The sequence below is a fragment of the Anopheles moucheti genome, chromosome 3 (assembly GCF_943734755.1).
Source record: "Anopheles moucheti chromosome 3, idAnoMoucSN_F20_07, whole genome shotgun sequence".
NCBI classification, from domain to species: domain Eukaryota; kingdom Metazoa; phylum Arthropoda; class Insecta; order Diptera; family Culicidae; genus Anopheles; species Anopheles moucheti.
The window spans coordinates 39969074-39990638 of record NC_069141.1 but is presented as its reverse complement, the minus strand read 5'-3'; the positions used below and the strand labels follow the sequence as shown (position 1 = coordinate 39990638).

Below are 21565 nucleotides of genomic sequence, written 5' to 3'. Positions count from 1 at the left end.
ATCTGTCTTTCCTAAGCTTATTTTGCTTTTCTCCGTTCACGTGCTTTTTTCTGCAGTGGAAGAACTGGATCACAAAAACTAGCTATTACAACAACAAGAATCATGAACCATGCCGATGCTCTAGCATGCGCTAATGCTTGGCAATGGTGCCAGTGACCTCGGGATGATGATGTTTGTAAAATTGGGTCCCCGAAAATGAAGGATTGCTTGGTCATGGTCCCGGAGATTTAGCGAACTTTGGACCCGGATGAAGTTTTGCATTATGCTGCGCCGAGACTATGGTTTGCCGGGCGGTCGAAAGTGTTTTTCTTTGCCGTTCGCCAACGCTTCCATTTTCGGTCGGTCGAACGGCTGGCGCAATGCAGTGGATTTGCCGATGGAAATTCAATCAAAACTTTTCCGTCCCATTCTGCACGGCTCCGCTCGGTGAGAGTTGTGGCGACTTTTCCCGTCCTTGTTTACCCCTGCATGGTTCGCTGATGGTCTGCCAAATCCCAACGCTACTCGTACGGAAGTAATTATTTTTTTTTTTTTTTATTTAACGGAAGAACGGCCAGGCCGTATATCTTATAGACTACGCTTAATATCTAGTAGTTCACAAATAAGGGTGGGACATTTACTTCTCTCACCATTGCGATGCACCTTATCCCGGAAGGAAGTAATTATTATTAATGATTGTTTTTTTTCGAATGACAGTTTTTTTGTTGTTGTTGTTGCTTCGTATTCATCCGTGTCGAGTTTGCTCGGCCCCTTTTCGTTGGGCTGACATTGAATATAAATTGATTGTTTATTTAGGGAAAAGCATTGTCCTCCGACTGTGGCCCATTTGATTGAAAACCGATCGTTAAATAAACCATATTTAAAGCTTAATTTTGTTACGGCTTCATGCTCAACTATGACGAAGCAGGATGTATGGACATAAGAGAAATTGAACGGAACACGAATGGAATATTTGAGATGTGAAGTGTGAAAATGGCAGAATAAATGCCCTGTTTGAGGTGTTAACTACGTGAGTTTTGTTAGTTGCCATTAAATATTGATTGATTGTTGATTTATGAGAGACCACATTGTAAATATAGCAGAAGCTGATTTGTATGTTATAATTGACATTTAAACTGTTAAATCATCCATGATGTTGAATATTAAAGCTTTTTCGTGTACAACATGCGTATGCAAGAATAAATAGATTACTTAAAACCTGAATTAAAGGTCGAGCATATCAATATCTTAAAATGTTTTTTTTTACATTTTTATTCGTTTCTTTTTGTTAATATTTGTGTTGTGAATATTTTGGAAGAATTCACATTACTTTGAACAACGGATTCAGAATTGAAATTGAACTTTTTCTCACTGCCTACACGACGAAACTAACACGTGGAATAGAAGGGATAGGTAATTGGATTTGGACTGGAGCTAATTTATTCAATTCCTCCGAAACACAGTTATCAATAAGGTTTTAAGTTTATGCGGCTGCGATGTTATCGTAAAATGAAATTTCATTAAATTTAGCTTTTTTATCGCTCCATAAATAACATAATCATCGGCCAGCTTCCATTATGGCATCAGATAAAATGTTGAACCAGCATGATACCTCGGTTTGCCGGTTGCATGACAAGCAAACACGCTTTTAAACCGACGCAGTGAGAAAGAGAAATAAAACCCTAATCAGTTCTTTAAACGAGATTTGCACTCCATTCACCATCACCATTTGTCATCGATTCGAGTGCAAATACATAAAATTAGCTCAAATCACAGTATTCCAGCAATGGGTCCGCAAGAGGTGCGAGCCACTAATTTGCGACATCCGCTGCTAGAGATGGGTTGCACAAAAACGGAAAACACAATAATCGAACCCATTATCACGGCTGTCCGATTTGCGGTGGCTAGAGCAATTGCATAAATCATTTCGTTTAATTAGTTGCTACTATGATTTAAAATGTTATGAAAATAAGCAACCTAATTTCGTTCCGCCTGTCCGTGTCCGCTTTTCGTCCCATTCTCCGCGTTTCACACAGATACACACACCCACAACCAATCAACAGCCAATTTGGCTATGTTGTAGCTGCTGGTTCTGCTGGTGGGTAGTGATTCAAAGCGTTTGCAGTCAAATATTTAGTACACCCCGGAGGTTTGGAGTTTTTCGCCAAGGCCAGTGCCAGCATAAATCGCATAAATTTACCTAATTGGTGCATACATGCCCGCAGCCGGTCGGACAATTCTGCAAAATCGACATCGGAATGTTCGTGCGCTGTGAGGCAGAGGAACCATTCGACAAAGAGCATCAACGGCAACGCGCCCCAATTTGAAGTTCCTTTGGTTTGCATGTCGAAATATCCCAACAGTGCTCACCCGGTATACTCTCTGCGGGCATCTTTGTCGGTGACTAATTTGCATTAAATAAATTGTACGGCATACCGGGTGTTTCTCACCAACCAGTCCGGTTGTTAATTACTTTGGACCGAAAGTTTAACGATTAACGATTAGACAACGCGGGCTACCCGGGTCTACTTTATGACGATGGGTTGATGATCGCTGCTTCAAACAGAATAACACGAAGACTGCATGAATAAAACACGGGTCTGGGTTTAGTTCCCTGTTCCCCAACGTTCCCGTCACAGACTGTTCCTTTGCAAAGGATAAATCACAAATAATTATTTCACTTTGATTTAATTATACCATGATCGATACCGGGAGAATGAGATGCAAAAGAGTTAATTAAAAAAATCGATTTAATTATTGTAGTCCAACAGACGCCATGCCTGTTCAGCACTAAATGAAATTCATTTGTTACATCATATAGACATTATAAACAATTAAGTCATAATTGATTTTGGAATAAATTTATCTTTGCACCAATTCTCAGATTAAATGTTTTGTATGATTTATGCTTGTTTTTTGTATGAAGGATGGTGCATTGATTGTCTAATATCAAATAACTTAACTTGATTAAATTTAGTTTTTCATTCCGTGAAGTATAATGTTCATTTCATCTTCAATTAATTCAAACCCTTCCTGAAGACCAACAAGATGTCATCGATGCAAGACTATCCAAACAGAACATTCTTTGTTTCTTTGTTCCATGTAACATTGATGAATTCACAGAGCTTTTTACAATAAAAAACCTGATTAAAGCAATAAGATGTTCACTCTTTGTGTCAGATGTTTTCTAATGTGTCATTCAATATATTTGTAAGTTGAAGGTTCCATTTGCAAGATGGCAGTTCATTCGAAAAATTCAATGCAGGCATTATGTAATGTTTTACGCAGTTGGATTTTCTTTCTGCTGATGATAATTCGGCGACCAACAGTGAAATAGAACAGTGTGTCACCAGAATGCGTGACCTTCTTCTGCAGTTGAATTGATACGGTAACTGCCCGTCGGCCATGCCACACCAATTCATGGTCCGATAGATGCATATATGTATGAAACGTCCATCTTCCGTTCGGGCGAATGAAGAAGCAATGTTGTAGCTTGTCAAGCGCTCACAGGCAAAGGATGTTTTGCTAACTTGACCACATGACCCGAAAACCAATTGCAGGAAGGAAACAGTCCTTTCGGCACGTTCTCCAACATCCCGAGGCACTGCGTAACGAGTCGGTGCGCAAATATCAGCGTCATCTTTGACTCCGGTCCGTTTATAAAGCTCCCATGCTCTTCGGATCGATGCATCGATGCTCGAGAAGATCGCTCACTGCACGTAACAGTCAATTGCCTGTGGGCATCATCGATTTCCTCTACACTCTCGGTACCAGTCAAGCAAGCTGTTTTGGTGGAGGTCAACAAAATGGCTAGAAGCTAAATCAATAAAATACTAAACGTCATCAACAGCCCAAACTAACGTTCGTGCGGTGAAATCAGACAAGTCATGCTATGTTACGATGTTTCGTTTGTGAACATGCTGATCTGATCATTCGAAATGAACATTTATGCTTTAAACCTTGATACAGTATATAAGACAGTGTTTTATTTGTTCAGGTTTTACAATCCAAAGATAAGGGTCGAAATTTGGTATTTTTATGGTTTATCAGTTATAGTTTTTTTTTATTCTTTTTGTCATATGCGTATACCAGTTTTGTTCAAAAAGCAGGTAAAGTGAAGGGAGAATTTGTACAAGGGGCTAGTGAAGCGATATGGGACAAGCTGATTGATGTATTTAAAAAACATGTAATACTGACTGTAATTCATCGAGTATAGTGTTCACTTTCTTTCAAGAAAACGGGAATTTCAAATGCTCTGGGCGGAACAGAAAATGATAATCTTTTCGATGAGACAGACATCTAAGGCATTTACACGAATTTCAAGCCTGTTTTGACGACCTAATTTGTGTTTTGTTATATTTTTTGTTTATCAAGTATGTTTTATTTAAACTTTTGCTAGTAAACGAGGAGCACATTATTTTCGTATGCGTACTATACTCGATTAAATGAGCTTTAAGCAATAAGATTCTATTTTACATTTTTTAAATGTTTTAATCAAATTGAGTTAGCTTTACTTACTTAAAAAAAACACATTTAAAATCCAATTTTAAATGAAAATATATTTTAAATTGTACAATTTCAATTGCTTCTTTTGTGTTCAAATGCAAAACTAATAGAAAAAAATGAATTTTCGATCATAAATAAACAAAGAAGAAATAAGTTGCCGTTAAATTCAAACGAACATCAAGCTTTAAAAAGCATCCAAACCAACGATCCTTCAACTCTGGATACAAGTTCGATGGGAACCAATCCCTTGGCTGGGTGTCAGTTTTCTGGAGACATCACGTTCCAGATTAGAAAACAATTGTTTTCATAGTTTCACGTTACGGCTGACGGCACGTTAGCACCCTTTTTATCGTAAGCTTTTCTTGATTTCCTTTCACACCGCTTTTGCACTCAAACACATTCGCTTCCATCAGCTTTCCTTGTTTTCTGTTCCGTTCTCACGCAAGATGACAGCAAAAAAAAACACAAAAAAGAAACTTTCAAAGATGGTAGAAAATCGCAATAGACAAAAAAAAACATGACCTGGCAAGGAAGCATGCTTTCGAATAGATTTTAGCAACATCTCCACCTCAACGTGGGCACATGCAACAACGTTGTCTTTGTAACATCTGCATCCGAGGCCGGCGGCCTGGAGGTTCCTGGAGCACCTAAAACACATATACACTTCACGTATACCGATAGCAAACAACATTCCGTCCACAAGCAAAACGAGCTTTTGAACCGACGCAGAACGTGTCAAAGAGTGTTCATCGTCTGAGGGGCCCTGCACAACTGAAAACTGATCGTTTTCCAGCCATTATGAGTCGATTTAAGAAAATGCGCACTGAATAGTAATGATTTTTCTTTCAATATGCACCCTCACGACTCTCCGTTCCGGGTTTCCTGCGCTGGCAAAAAGAATGGATTTTAAGTACACTTAAGGCTGATAAGCTTTTTGACACCCGGGCAACTCGTTCGTCCCTCCGGAAGCACGAGGGCCAGTTTTATTTTCACTCCATTTTCTTGCTCCAGTTAGGGTGGTTCCGGAATTCTACCGAAAGTGCAGCACTATCATGATGCCCATGAAAGCGGTCGTGAAGAACCCGGTTGCCCACGCCATTCCCCGGAACTTGGGCACCGGTACGAACACATGGAATACCGTGTGGCAGATGCGAACAGCCGCTACGAGTCGGAACAGGTTGACGGCGACGGTTACGCTTGGGTTAGTGAACATGTACAGAAAGCCGATGATGAAGTACGGCAAAATATTTTCCATATCATTCAGATGGGCACTGAAGGAATTGGGAAGAAAGAAAAATGAAAGATGGGGTTTCAAACATGTGCTTGATAAGCATTCCGAGCGGTGCGGTCACAAAACAGCAACGAAACCACGCAGAAAATGGGAATTGGAAATTTGTTGCATTTGGATTTCAGCTCGTGGGAAAGCATGGATTCCGAGCCCGTATTCCATTCCGGACCGTCAACACTGGGCAGTAAGCCAACCCGTGTGTACATGGCATAACTTCAACAGACGTAGTTACATACCGTCGAACACGCTCCACATCCGGATCGTCATACGCAACTTTGCCTCCCGGCTTAACATCTTCCGGATTCGAAAAGACCTGAAACGAGCAGCCAGTTAGAGACGACAAGATTCACAAATCGGGGATTAACGCTCCGTCCTCCGCACGGGAAACCGGAGAGCGAGTTGTGGAGTTTTGTCCATTTTGGTTTCGGCCATTCCAGTTACCTTTTTGGAGCCACGCTGCAGTCCGGTCAGCACCGACATGAGCAGCATCTTTAGCCCGAGTACGGCAGCCCAGAACGCATAGGCTTGGAAAACGGCCGGTTCGACCTGTCCGAACACTCCCGACATGATGATACCGGTTTCAAAAGAGGCAACACTGGAGCAATCTGGTGCAAAGGAACTGGCACCCGGCTGTTAGGTAATGCTTATCGCACGAAAGGTGAAATAATACTAGGGGTCCGAAAGGCCCGGCTTGAAGAAGGCTGCCACTCGGAATCTAGTCTCCCCTTATCAGGGTATAGTGAGAGGCTTATCAGAAGTGTCTTGTGCTATATCGGCGACTGGCAGATAATGGCCAGCACGCATGTGTGCGTTGTACAGGCAAGGTAATGAATTTATGCGCATACGTTACCGTGAGAAAAATAATCGCAATTAATGCGACCGTGTGTGTTTGCGATATGAAGCGAGATTTGTGATAGAATGCTCAAGGGCGAGTTGGGCAGTGGTACAAACTACATTTCTTTGATGTGAAATTATCATATTTTCATTAAAATATGTATGTACTGATGATATTGCATAAAACATTATACGGTATTTTTAATGTTGCTTGACTAACAACAAAATAAATTAGTTTCATTTAAATTGACTTATAAATTATTACTGGAAGCAATTATTATAATATTACAGAGCAGATAGAAAAATTCCGGAATGTATGAAAAGTTTCTGTTTATTTTCAGGTTGTACAAGATTACCATAACAACAGTGGGTAAAACGTTCCCAACGACCTGTCAGAGAGAGAGAGAGCTAGGGAAAAGTGAAAAGCGACTTAGAGGAGGAAGAAGGACAAAAGGATAAACCCGGTCGCAGGATGCGCCTGTGACCTCTTTCTCAAACGATAATTAAAGAATAAAGACCAATTTGTTGGCACTCACGTGAGAACTGTGTCCGGCAAAAAAAGTCTTGTTTCATTAAATTCGTTAGCAAGCCAGTCGTTTTCTAACAATTGTTTCTATACGTTTTTCTTACATCATTTTAATAATTGTTAAGGTGTATATTATTTATGCCCAAAAATGATATTGTAATCATCTCTCATCTTAACTCTTGACCGTAACACAACCACAACCATAAATGAGCATTTGCTATGTAAACATACCTCATGACCGATTGGTGTGTTTACGAGTACCGCAAACACTTATTTTCTTAATATCCATCCACATATCCTTCCCATCGTTTCTTTTCTTATAGCCCTCTCATGGAAAGCAATAGATATTGTTTGTGTGTATTTTTTGTGGGTTTAGGCAATGAGCACACTTTCGCAACCATCACCGTCGGATGACATCATAGCGGTTCCGGGTAAGTTACGATGAGACTGCAGTTCTCTAAAGTGGATAAAACACTTCACCCTGCCGTATAGCCTTTCCAAGCCCAAGTGATGAATGCTCATCTTTTCTCACGCTCACAACTTTACCACAATGTGCAAAGCTTCACTCACTATCAACGACATAAAACCTCATCACTATTATCGTTTGCGGAGCCGCGTTAAAAGGGGGACTCCAGTGGTAATAAATTCGAACCCAACAATATTCAAATTTTGTACCATCTGAAGGATGTAAAATTTGGACAAGTGCTCTTCGGACCCGACGTCAGCGTCATTCCGTGCTGTGGGAGGTTCCCCGCTCGCTTCGGTCACCTCCACAGACACGGTGAAACGATGACCATCAGTAGGATGACCCGGTTATAACGCCCGGTGGTTTAAGTTTTATCATGCTCCTACTCTTTAACCCCGGCCAACTCTCGGGGTCACGGACGGTATCATCATAATTTATGCCATTTGTTCACTTTTGTGATCTGTGACGATCTGCTGGGCACTAACCGTGAGCGGTGCACCTTTGGTGGTGTAAAAATATGATATCAAAATAAAAGCACAACACGCGCAGGCACGGTAAGCACGGACAGAGAAGTTGAGCTGAAAAATATGTACAAACTTCTCTTCTCTCCTTTCTTTTCTCCTCTTGTTGTTAAAGATGGAACAGAAAACGACTGCAGCACATTTCGTTTCCGATGGTTGGGAAGATCCTTCACTGTTGGTTTTGTACTGTGCCAAACCCATAGCGTCCGGATGGTCGTGAGTGGGTTCGTAAAAGTTAATCCAAAACTCAAACAAACCACGATGACGACGTCGCGAGGAGTGCATGAAAAAATAAGATACCACAGCATATTAAAATTCTGCAATTTCAAATTCAACACTAAAGGCTTCGAACGAAGGCGAGTACCAGCTGAGAGAATGAGCAAAACCCGGGTGGACAACAGGTTCGGAGGAAAGGATGGCAAAATGGAAGAGTAAAAATGAATTCCTACAAAAAAGCGCGATGAGCCGAATAGTGGACACAAAGTGTGCGCAACAACGAGAAAGGTATGAAAGGAATAATGTGTACTGTAGCAGACAAAAATACGCAACGGTCAAGAGGCAGCGCGGGCAGCGTGGATTGGGACGGCGTGAAAAGTTATTATCACCAGCTTGGGCCAGATTGCAGACGACGGGGTTTGCATTGGCCTTGTTCGAGTTTGTGGCGTTCAGATGATTTGCCGTGGAAAAAGGACACCCGCGGTAACCGCTCAAACCGGGTCCGGTCTGGTGGAAAAACCGAAAACCAAACCCAACGCGAATCCTTCGGGAAAGAAAGGAAAATGTTGGACGATGGCTCGGACTAGCATAATCTCGTTTTAAAAGGTCGCTTCGCCTTGAGTGGATGTTTTTATTTCATTACCTTTTTCTCACACTCCTCACACCGGCGCACAACTTCCTCCTGGCCTTCCGGCCAGGCTTGCTATGTGGCGTTGAATTTCCGTACGTTTCTTGCTTGTCACCTTGCCTTGCAGTGGCTGCGGTTCGATGTATGCACACCGTATCGCGGCACACCCAATGAAACCCTAGGCCAATGATCGCGGAAACTTTGCGAGCACCCTACGACACTGACAGGGCAGTTGGGGAAAAGTGTCGCATCCGAAATGGGAACCGTACGTTTATTTTGCCTTTAATGGAGGTTATTTTTTATTCCAATATAATTCCCCGAAACGTTTGTTGGTTTTTAATATGGCAAATAATCAGAGCGCTAGCGAAAAGCTACCAGTTTCCACGTGAGATTCGAGCGACTGATTATATTTACCCGGTGCCAAGTTTGGATTTTACGATTTGTCATAAGGGAGAAAGAAGCTTGGTATGGTTGGGAAATGAATGGAATTATAAATTTGCATTTTATATTACTCGTTCTTGTTTACTTTCATCGTTTGACTTCGATTTAAAATTCAATATCGATTTATTTTTTCATCCTTCTGATGTGTTCATGAATCAGGCACAAAAAAAACACTTCTATACTACCTACAGGAAAATTGCATATTTATGCAATTAATAAATTCTTCACCTATTTTGTTTTAAGCAAATAATATAAATATTATGTTAGGGAAAAGGAAAACCATTTACTCATGCATCACAAAGCCGACCGAGATGTTAGTACGACACGAACTGAAGATCTGTAAAGAACTAAAAATGTTTTCAGCCCATTTGCTTGAAGTTGGATTCTTAAGAAAGTTCTATGTATATATTCCATTCCAATAAAAAAAACAGGATTGATCGATTTTCTTAGCTGGTGATGAAAATTTAATCAAATAAGACAATATTGTGCGAAAAAAATTTTGTTCAAAACCTGGCACAGCAACTTAAATGACGGGTAATCCAGGAACTGGAAGGTTCTATTGGGTATTTGGTGAAACTTGACGGAAATTGTTGAGCCTCCGTATGGCCATTCTCTACATTGAGCTGTACCGTTAACAACTGGTTTATTTAAAATTAACGATTGACCAGAAATACCCAGCATTGATCAACAGAAAAGGAGCAGTTTATGCAGTTTTGAGCTTTGTTGCAATCGCCTACCATGTTTTGATGACATCACAAATCGATTGAGACCCTCAAGAATTTTAGTTTTTCTTTGCCATGAATCACTCCTCTGAAATATTTCATTTTCCCCAACTACCTATTTTCATTAACTAAACCATGACAGACAATGCAATAACTTGTTTCAGATTGTACACAAACGCCCACAGTGCCATAATGCCCCTTTACACAATTACCAAATGCTTATTTCATTAGGATGTACAGCACAGATTATGATTCCCTCTCAAGTTCACACGATGTGAGATAATAATTTCTCGCTTTCTGCGAGGACCTCCTCCTGTGCTGGATCCGCAAGGAAGAAAAGCAATCAATCAATCATTTAATTGCTTTCCCCTGCCTCGGGACGCTCTGTCTGTTATAGAGACATTTTCTGTACCAATCCCATGGTGACATTTCCGATTTGCGTCCATCAGCCAGCGGTATATGCCGGAAGCGTCTCGCTGTGCTAACAACACTGCAATCGGAATCGAAACCTCGCAGCGCTCATGACACCACACTCCTCATGGTAGGGAGAACACTAAAACTGTCCGCAAAACATATTTCCTGTTTCCGGAATTGCTATCAGCGGATACACGCTCGGAGGGTTCCTGTCCAATCCGAGGGCGGTCGGTCGACTTGATTATGTCTTAACGCACGACAGATCACAAAACCGGCCATTAAAAGTCATCGAACTGCACCGCTTTGCGACCGTGCGCTCGTCAAGAATGGTCGTTCCGACCATCATCATGCTGAGCTGGGCGATGGTGGTACATCTTCTAATCGAGATTCTAATCGAGCCCCGTTTAAAAGGAATTAGCGCTGAAACTGGTGCTCAAGTTATGTGCCGTTTCATCCTCGGGTTGGTGCTTTCTTCGGCCCGGAAAGCGCAGGATGTGGGATCGGGCAGGCCTTTCGAATGACTCAACGATCGTGCCAAGTCACGCTCATCGCTTTTCGTCTATGTGTCGAGTGCTTTCCCAAGGACGCCGGGATGAGAAAGGATTGCAGCAGGAAAATGTTAAGCATTCGCCGAAAGAAGTTCCCACTTATACCGCCCGTGCCGCTCATGTTGTTGATGATGATGATGATGATGAGGATAATGAATGAGTAAACATTGAACAGCAATCAAGAGTCGATCGGTACCTTTTCCCTGTGCTCTCGGCCTCGGCCGTCTTCCATTTCATCTAAACTCCATTACTCTCTGGAGATGCAGGGAAGATAGTGCAAACGGTGGTGATGTGCCAACCGGGAGGTTTGGTTAATGTCGTTGGTATATGTAGGTTGCCTGCTGGCAACGGAAGAACATTGTTGAGTCATTTTAAGACCCAAGGCTCTCCTGTAGCACTAGAAGTGAATTGATGCAGACTAGCTCGTGCGAAGCCACATAATTTTAGCAATCTCGGCTTCGCTTCACAAAAACGCACTAGAACGGTCGTTCAACAGACTGAAGTAGCGAACTATCGCTGGTGGTGCGCTTTAACAGAAATCTCACACACAAACAATGCCGCGCGCAAGGAACGGATCCTTCTCACTCACGAACGGATCCCGACGTTCCCGGTGAAGTTGTGAAACGCTTTCGCGTGACGCTCGTTGCGGGAACCTTCCGCTGGTGGCCGTGAGATAATTAGGGAGGAAAATTCCAATTTACTGAACTCGAAGGAATCCTGGCAATTTTTATCCTACAACGATTTTCCCCGTGGTGCCTTCGTACCCGCAAAACGCAAACGCAAGCGCAGGGAGAAACAGGACGAAGGTTAAGTTTATCCTTCTGGTGCGTTCGAGCAGCAATCGAAGAAATGGCAAGCTGGAAGCCATTTCGCTTTTATTGGCAATCTTTGTTATGCTGCCGGGGATTCGGCCTGCATATCGGAGCGTTTCTGTGATGGGTTCAGTGCTGCCCCATTCGGTATGTTTATTCTTCTGAGACTGTTGTTGCTTTTAGGCAGCTTTTATTCCGGTATGCTGATTTGTTCGATGCACGGTTCTTTTATGATCCGAGCATTGCTGCTGCTGCCGGTTGCTGTTGTGGAAATACCGTCTCTATTCGGTCTTGCAAGAACATGAGAAAATTAGCTCGGTTTCGAATATTTTCCATCAGTGCCCTTGCAAAAGTGAGTGCTGCTTCTAAATGGCTTTGCGTTGCTTTGAGAGCAAGTATCGATTTTCACATTTGATAGTCGCTGTCATTATCTAGCTCGAATTCTGAAGATGCGCTTTGGATCTTTGCAATGTGCCAGAGGAATGGTGGATGCTGAACAGAAATGTGTATTAATGAAGCAGTTCTTATCCCGCGGAATCGCAGATTAAAACTAGATGTCACCACCATTCTTTCGGTATTGAGCTAATTAGGTTTGAAGTATGAAATTCACAAGGAACATAAACATTTACAGTCAATTTGCATGGGTTGTATCTAAACGATTGATCATAAACCGTGAACGGTCAAAAATATTACATTTGATTAGACGTTTCGTATTTATTTACCCAATTGCAATTGCATTTTATATGAAAACTATAAAATGAATGTTTCAAGAAAACAATAATACAACGTAAAGTTTTATGAACTATAAGAACTGAATAATCTATATTAGTACTATTAAATTTTACTTCTTTGAAACATTTCATATCCAATTTCATTTTTGCATTTACCGATAACCGATAGAGCTGTTAAGAATGATAGTATAATAAGTTTAACATGCACAAAGTATACAACCAAACTGAAACAGGAAGGATCCCTTGAAGAATATGAACTTGAATACGGAACTACGATGGTAATGAAAAGAATTGATTTTATCGTTAGTATAAACTGTATTTAAACGAAACAGGCTGATGGTGTTCGACCTGTGCACCAGAAACAAGAAACAAGCAGGAATCACAAAACACCGGTAAACGGTTGCTTATGAGCTCATGACATCATTGAAAAAAAAGTAAATATCAGAAGTGCTCGTGCAAAGGAAGAAGCACATTAATTGCGCCCGGCGGTTAAATTGGGCGCATCGGTGACCAAAGATGATCAGTAAGAACGTGCTAATGAGACGATTATCGTGTGAAAATCTTAGCCTCCTGACGTTGCTGCTAGATGTCTACACCTGCGAACAAGATGCCTTTCCTTGGAGAAAATTGTATCGCACTTAAGAGGTACCTACTATCTTTCTGCCATTTTTCTGTCATGTATCGCGTGGATGTGCAGATTATTACATAGGAATGGTTTTCAAATCACAATGAGCTTGTGATTATGCAATTAGGCGGAGCTTATTTGCACATTGTGGTTTAATTAATGCTGCTATCCTCGTATATCTCTATTTGCATCGTTAATTGGTGTTGTAAGCTATTATTTATTCAAATTCAGCTTTCTTTTCTCACCAAAAATTGATTCTTGCTAATGTTCAGCTTTAGCGGCACATAATCCTCAATGTTTAATGTTTATTAATTAATTCGTCTACCTAGTACGGTTAAAAGAGAATCATAGATTGAAATTAGAATAAGCGCAACGATCTTTAAAATTGGGACATAGACATCATAAAATCGAACTGACACGAGCGATGATTGAATCACCTAATCATTGCTGCAAGTGGGGCGTTAGTTACCGTACACTGTGTTAGCGCGAGGTTCGTGCAACATTTGTTGGTATCTAGATACCGATCGCAAGACAGCAAACTGTTACGTCTTATAACCTTTATTCTCTAACACATAAAACACGTCTTACTTGGATGCCGTTAAGAATAGAACTGAACGTGAATGTCGCTTACGTTCAAACTGTCACCTTTGGCAGTGCTGCCAGAACATCTCCCCCTTTAAAACATTACGTAGGGTTCGAAACGCGGTGGCAGCCGTATCGGTCGTCTACTCGATGTCCTTACTGCTACTGGTATGCGGCTGGCAGTTTCTTCCGCTGTAACACGTTCGGGTTGCGCCTGTTCGTTATCCAAGGCGTTTCCACTGTCAGCGCCCTCGTCTGTCGTCTGCTGCTGTGGAAGTCCGAATTCGTCGATCAGAACAGTCAAAGGCAGTTGATATGTCCCTCCAACCTCTGATGCTTCACTACGACTTTGTAGTTGGTTGATATGTACCCGTATCAACCTAGCTCGCGATGTTTCCAGCCATACGTTGTACATCACATTTCCGATTTTTTCAATAATCGTTCCAGGCTCCCAAGACCATTTGTTACCGTGGTGTAATTTAGCGAACACTGTGTCACCTGCTACAAATCGTCGCTTTAATGGCCCGTTCTGCATACTGTTATTAGTGTGCACTAATACTGGTCGAAGTAGATCGAGACTTGTTCGTATCTTCCTTCCAAACATGAGTTCACTTGGAGACTTTCCTTTTGTCGTGTCACTTGGTGTTGAGCGATAAGTGGCCAGGAACACATCTAGAGTTTCTTGTAGAGGTTCCCCCATGTTAATTTTCTTGAACGCTCGTTTCATAGAATCCACAAAACGCTCCGCCTGACCGTTCGATTGTGGGTGATATGGCGCCGTACGGATGTGGGTGATACCCACTTCCTTGCAGAAATTGTCGAATTCACTGCTAGTAAATTGAGTTCCGTTATCAGTCACGATTGTTACCGGAATACCAAACCGTGCAAAACAGCTCCTTAGCAATTGAAGAGTTTTTGTAGAAGTGGTAGTCGATGTTTCAAAAATCTCCGGCCATCGGGAGTACGCGTCCACTATGATGAGGAAATATTTCCCTTGGATTGGTCCCGCATAATCCACATGCACGCGTTGCCATGGACCATCTGGTGCTGGCCAGTCTACGGGAGGTGAGTGTGGTGGTGATTTTGCGGCTCTTGCACAACTTCCACATTCTCGTACTTTTTCCTCTATTTGGCAGTCTATGTTAGGCCAATATACATAACTTCTGGCGAGATTTTTCATGCGACCTATACCGGGGTGTCCCCAGTGTAACTGCTGCAATACCTGTCTTTGGAAACACTTGGGTACTACTACTCTTTGCCCGTACAGAATACATCCGTCTTCTACAGATAAACTTTCTTTGCGGTTGAAAAATGATTTGAATTCCTTTTCTGTAATCGTTTTTCCCGTTGCAGGCCACTCTGTTTTCAAGCAATGCATCACTTGCTTCAGTACACTATCCGTTGCAGTAGCTGCGGCTATCTTTTTAGCTGTGACCGGCGTATGATCAACTGCACTTTCCAGGATAGCATGTATGTCTTCTTGTCCTTATAACCTTTATTCTCTAACACATAAAATACGTCTTACTTGGATGCCGTTAAGAATAGAACTGAACGTGAATGTCGCTTACGTTCAAACTGTCACCTTTGGCAGTGCTGCCAGAACACAAACGAAATTCTAATTACTAGCGACGGATCATCTATAGTTCCTAGTAGTAGTCCTGCAGATAATCGGAGCTCTGTTGCGGCTGAAAAGTTCTAGATCTGTTAGTTCGTTTTTTAACATTTCCCCCGTAGCTGAATACTCAGTCCTGCACACGGGGGATAGTATGTATTATAATATTCCTTTTATATACCATTCATTTTATGATTTATGTAATGGCATTTTGCAGGATGCATACTTTTAAAACTTAACGAAAAGTTAAACATATTTATGATCCCTTAATCAAAAACCCTTAATAAAAACGGATATGGTAAGTTTATTTCAACAAAGTCAGTGTTTTTGCAAATATAGCAAGTAAGAAATGTTTTCAAATAATATCGGAGTCTTGTAAAGAAGTCCAAAATAAATTACTTATCAAATATTACCTAACAAGAATGTGTTGTGGTATGCTGTGTAACATTTAGAATTCTTCATAATGTAATTAAGTAATGAATTGTAATTAAGTACACATGTCATGATGCATGTTACAGTAGCTCCAATATGTCGCCAGCCTAAGAAAAGGATCCATTTTCAATTTCAATATCCATGCAACCTTTCACGAGAACAAAGCATTTTTAGAAACAACCCCTTCTGTGAAATAGATTAGTTTTGGCTTTGGTAGTGTAGTTACTGGCAAAACCACAAACCCAATAATCATCTTAAAACAGCTTCATTTCTTCTTGTGCTTCCGAGAAAACAGTTAAAACAGTTCACACCCGAACAAAGTAAGCCAGCTGCACGAGACTTTCTACTTCTACTTGCTTATCTTGGAATGCGTCTTTCCACCCCTTGCCCGATTGCCCTTTCTTGGTTTCACTGGCATACCATCAGCAGCTGTCAGGTGCACGAAAGCTCGAACTGATTGCTAAGAACAGTAGCGTTAGAGAGAAATAAAGACAGAACATGTACATAGATTTTCCGGTAGCTACTTTCTAGAACAAGGCTGCCACGAATTATGGAATGTGTTTTCGGTACCTGGGTACTCACGCCATTATAGTGATTATACGACTAAAGGCATCACGATTCGTTCGTTTGCATCGGACATTGTACCTAGCAGCACAATCAAAGAGATCCCTGGTGGTGGCACAATAGCATCAATATTTTCTTATCCTTCAGGTGTGTTGGTGTATTGGTAGCAGCAGCCAAGCCCATTACAGGCTGTTCGTGGCATTCAAAACGCGTTGGGCAATCCCCACATTAAGTGGAGCATAATCACACAAAACTTGTCTTACGTGTGCTTAACAATTTAAGCAGGAAAATATATCTTACATATTACTTTCTCAATTCTCTAACTGCATTACTGCAAAAAAAAAAACATTATTTTCAATTCTTGATGCAGCAGATCCATATCACTAATATACAGTAAGTAAATTTTATATTTTCCGAAACTCATTTAGTTTTGCTCGACGTTGCTTTAATAAAGGTTGAAGCAAAAAAAACTTAAATCTGTAAAAAAATACATAAAAAGTGTTACGTAGTTCTGCAATGAGAAAAAGGAACTAAAAAACCTCACAAAGGAAAGGAAACTACAAATGCAAACATAACCATTTTTTACCATTGACCATTTGCAAACTGACACTTTGATGCAGAACGTTTTCTATTCTATTTCCTTTTCCTTTCCTCGTAGTTTCTCGCTCACCCTTTCCGTTACCAGGTTTGCTTCAAACACACTCATTATACACACTCGTCCTATGTCGATCACTCGAGATATTATAGTTGGGTCGGTACCATCTACCGGAACACCGGTATGGAACAGCCTTTTGCAGAAAACCTCGGAAGGTGGTCGGTTGCTCTCACGCTAGTTTTGCTACTGCATTTGGTACCTTTTGGTGGTTTTTTCTTCCTTCATTCAAGTTTCATCTTCATGTGACGATGGCTGCGGTTTACACGTCACTGAACAAAAGTGCTCTCTGTTGCAAAGGTTTACCGTAGAAAGAACCCGGGGGAGGAGTATTGTGTTGGTTTCCCTTGCGCCGACGGGTGAAGCTAACGTTTTTGTTATGAGTTTGTCCTGCTGCATTAGGTGGTCCGTAATGGCATAAATATACACACACCCCCACACATATGGACACTCACCTACACATTTATACACCGAGGTTCTTGAAGGAAACGTTTGTCTGGGTCGAGATTTAGCTAGTGAAGTCTGTTCGGGCAAAATGCTGCCGAGGAGACGTTGTTCAGACGTTAAAGCTCGTTTGGCACGTTTGGTTGCATCGAAACCGCATCGAAGAAAGCATCTTCATCCGACCCTTGATGGGCTGCCCGCAATGCACACATTGTTAATTACATACCATATCAAGCAAATTAAAACTAACGATCGTTATATACGCTGTGCTGCGATAAGCGAAGCATGGCATGTGTACGTCAGTTCCTTTAACTGAAAAGTAAAACCACATTCGCATGGGAAATGACAACGACGCCCTTAAAAAGGCTGCCCGGTGCTGTTGGCTCCGGTTATTAAATTCATTATTTTAATGTTTCCGGTAGAAAACTATTTGCACAGCAGAGCGTACTGGTAGAATCATAGTACGTTTAGTTTACTCATAATTTTAGGAAAGAAAATTTACTTTAAAATTGATCAAAACGATATATACTTTTTATGAGCATTTTATTGATTCCATAACCTCCCGAGGTATGGCTCGGAAAAAAATATCGTAAATAGACTAAGATTATCATTTATTTAGAGAAAAAATGGGGACAAAGAGGGTTTTATGTCTTAACAATAAAGTATTAATTTTAGAACACAAAACCTAAGAATTGCGTCCTTTCTTCTAGCTTTAATCAAAGCAAGCACTCTAGCGAATGGACTGATAAGTGTAATGTTTCCACAGGGTCAGCGTGATGATATAATCTTGAAGCAATTAGGAAACGATGTGTTCACACCTGACGCGCAATTGTGTTACCTTGAAACCATCCTGCTTCATTGGCTTCGCATCAAACGCCACCCTGCAAAACGGTTGCATTCTGCACTTTGTTACAAATGTGTACACTTCAAGGGTCCGAATGCTGGACACGGGCTAAAGTGTCGGAAAAGTGTGGGATATTCTTTGTTCTCTTTTGCGTGCTCATACGCTTCCATTACCAATTGTTCTGTACCGCAGATGACTCGTTAGCGAGGCGGAGCAGTGCTGCATTAATTCGTTTTTCCTCCTATCTTATTTTTCATCTTTCGGTGCAATTGAGATACCTGAAGCACGTAGAATGGGGATTCAGCAAACAATGGAGATTATTTCGTGCGCTGAACTTCCGCATTGTGTACAGCCAAGGGAGTGCTAATAATTGCTTTCCGTGTGAAAGTCGTATTACTTGCCGATAGGGATCTAAGCAAGGAAATGCAAACCAAAGGACGCACAAAGTATACAGTTTATGTTTAACATTTTCTTTTGCAATGTAAGGTGTATGGTAATTATTTTGTATGAAAATAAATTTTACAATCCCAACTGCAAAGCTTCAATGATTTGTTCCATTTGAAGAGCATAATATATTATACTTTGGAGAAAATGAACATATTTATACATTATTTGTTTCTCATATGCAGCACCTCTAACTTTCATTACCTGTTATAAACCGAAACACAGTAGTTCGTAGATTACGATATATTAACTAGAGCTATCAGAGAAATATTACAAGTACTTTTCGTTATATGAAATAAAACGTTGAGGATGTATTTTCCTAACAAATATCCTGAAATTTTTCCAGGCGTTATGCACACAAGCTCTATCTATGCGGCCCCTGTGGATCATGGTTTCCAGCACAGTAATACGGCCCTGCTTTGCGGTACCGAAAACAATCTCTTGCACTCAGTATGAAAAGTTCAGATCGGCACACAAACAAACGTTGAAATGAATGAAAAGAAGCGCATAAGAATTTTAAGTGAACCATCAAGTCACGTACCTGCTGCCAGCAGCAACCACAGGATGGGAAGCCGTAAATCCATTACGCTCGGAAGTGTACCCATGGTCGGCAGTAAGGGAGTCCCTTCTGTCTTGCAGATCCGCTCCGCACACGACGACGCTTACCAATAGGTCGAGAATGATTTTTGGCCGGTTTCCGGGTTAGTGTTTCGTACACTCGCTTGTACAGAAGGTAGCTTTCGTTTCACATTTACACATTCACAAACACGCACACTCTCTCAGGTATGGAGGAGGTTCCAGCAGGCTGACCCCAAGTACCGATGCACACACGATCTTCAGTCGCTTCAAATCTGTTTCACTACACTTTTTCTGCACCATTTTTTATTATCCCACAAACCACCTAGCGGTAGGTTGTTAAATCGTTTTGATGGCGAGAACCGAGAGATTAAAAAAAGAAAAAAATGTTAAAAAGAAGCAGCACTGACGTCCGAAGGTATACTACCACCCTGTTGCATAGGGAATGTATTGGCAAAGGGGGATTTTAAAGGCTAACCTTTTGCATCCCAATCTGAAGTGCCTTGAGAGTTGATGGGACGTTAGCTTACGCTTGAAGTGTTTCATTTTGGATTCCGAAAAAAAACATGCTCAGATATACACACAACATCCAAGGATATAAGGAGGGCGAAGCCATTCCTGGGTAGTTGGAAATTCACAAATTTAACCACAAATAGAACCCAGAAGCTGCAGGTAGGGTTGGCCAGACACAAACCATTATATGCAAGGTGAGAGAACGCAACCAGAACCACCTTAACCGGATCCGGTTTAACACCGGCAAATGGAAAGCCAGGGAAATATCCTGTTAGCTTGTTGGCTTAAATGTATAGCCAATGCAAGTCCCGTTGCTCCATCGTTGCTGCCTAACATCGGTGCATCGAAGTGTTATTGTGTTGATGTTTTTGCTTGATTTTCGTTCGAAGCTGTAGTGTACTGTGGGGAAGGTGCTTTTTTGTAAACCAATCTAAATCGTTACGTTTTGCTGTCGGTTTCTCTGTAGCAAGTCGAACATTTTGAGGTTACAGAAACACATAAGTTGCTAACAGCCTTGTCAACCATTCTGACATACGTTACAAAGAGTGTTCTCGGTGTTCCCGTGGTTTAGCTTTCATTCCAGCTCGGATTCATCATTAATTGTTATTTTTTATTTTTTGTATTTGACAATTTGTTTATTTGTTGTCCAAATATAAAACCCTTTCTGCAGGGCTTGTCGGGTCATTTGTCATGGTGTCATGGTGTGTCCAACTGTCAGCTACCTGGAAATATAGCAAGAAATGATTTAATAAATAAGTTTATTCTAGAAATATGAATTATTTATCTTAAAGAATTTGGATTGGAATGAGGAATGATTTAAGAAAGTATTTTAAGTTTCGTTAACATAAACTAGGAAATGAAATTTAAAAAAAAACTCTAAAGCGTTAGAAACTGCCACTGTTAAACAAAGCAATTTATTCCTTGAGGAAAGATTAAAAGAATAGCATACTTCGCCTGTAAACATATTTGCGTTTTGCAAACACATTTACAGGTTCAATGGATAATAGCAAGTATTTCTTTAAAGCGCGCCAACGAATACTGTGTCGAAAGCGCCAAGTCTTTAATGTTACGAAATTATTTGCCTGTGTGCTTGTTACTGTCGAGTCCTTTAATATTTCGCAATCTAACAAAAGCTTCATTCTTTCTCCGCTTATTCCACTCGCCCTAGTGGAATGCATGTGCCTTTGATGAATCCTACATTACAGCACACCACCCCATGATAAGTGGCCGAGAATAATTCATGTTTGAAATTGGGAAATTTTCGCCTTCTGAGGCCCGAGTACCCTGAAAACTTGTACACATACCTACAACATCGGTACTAACCGTGGCTTAGACGAAATATTTCACCAGACCCGTCCAAATTCGGGTACCCGCGATGAGGTGCGATGGTTTCGCTTACATATAAAAATCACTTGCTGTACACAATTTCTTACACGAGAAAATTGCTCGTTTTGATTATTCATTCCCGGCCTACATCAGCCCCCCGTCACGGTCATGGTGCGGGAAGATGAAACGCTGGTATGATCCTTTGGTGACAGTGAGCCAGATTTCGCCATACTACCGGGTATATTATTGTGTGGCGGAGTGATGCACAGTGATGTGCGGAAAGTATAAGCTCATCTTTTATTTTCATAAATAATATTGA

At 41.2% G+C, this 21565-nt stretch overlaps 2 protein-coding genes across 2 annotated transcripts in view; both read right to left on the bottom strand.

Moving 5' to 3' along the window:
• Positions 1 to 19624, bottom strand: part of LOC128305892 (uncharacterized) — a 62850-nt gene extending 43226 nt beyond the window's left edge. Inside the window, exon 1 of the mRNA XM_053043523.1 lies at positions 19373 to 19624. Coding sequence (XP_052899483.1) covers positions 19373 to 19436 — 64 coding nt within the window. The 5' untranslated portion in view covers positions 19437 to 19624. The remainder of the gene's footprint in view (positions 1 to 19372) is intronic.
• Positions 5434 to 6411, bottom strand: LOC128305893 (microsomal glutathione S-transferase 1-like). Its single transcript, XM_053043524.1, has 3 exons — positions 6215 to 6411; positions 6010 to 6086; positions 5434 to 5756 (listed from the first exon to the last, which is right to left on the bottom strand). The coding sequence occupies exons 1-3, from the start codon at positions 6338 to 6340 to the stop codon at positions 5516 to 5518; spliced, it is 444 nt and encodes a 147-aa protein (XP_052899484.1). The 5' UTR covers positions 6341 to 6411; the 3' UTR covers positions 5434 to 5515.
• Positions 19625 to 21565: the final 1941 nt, after the last annotated feature.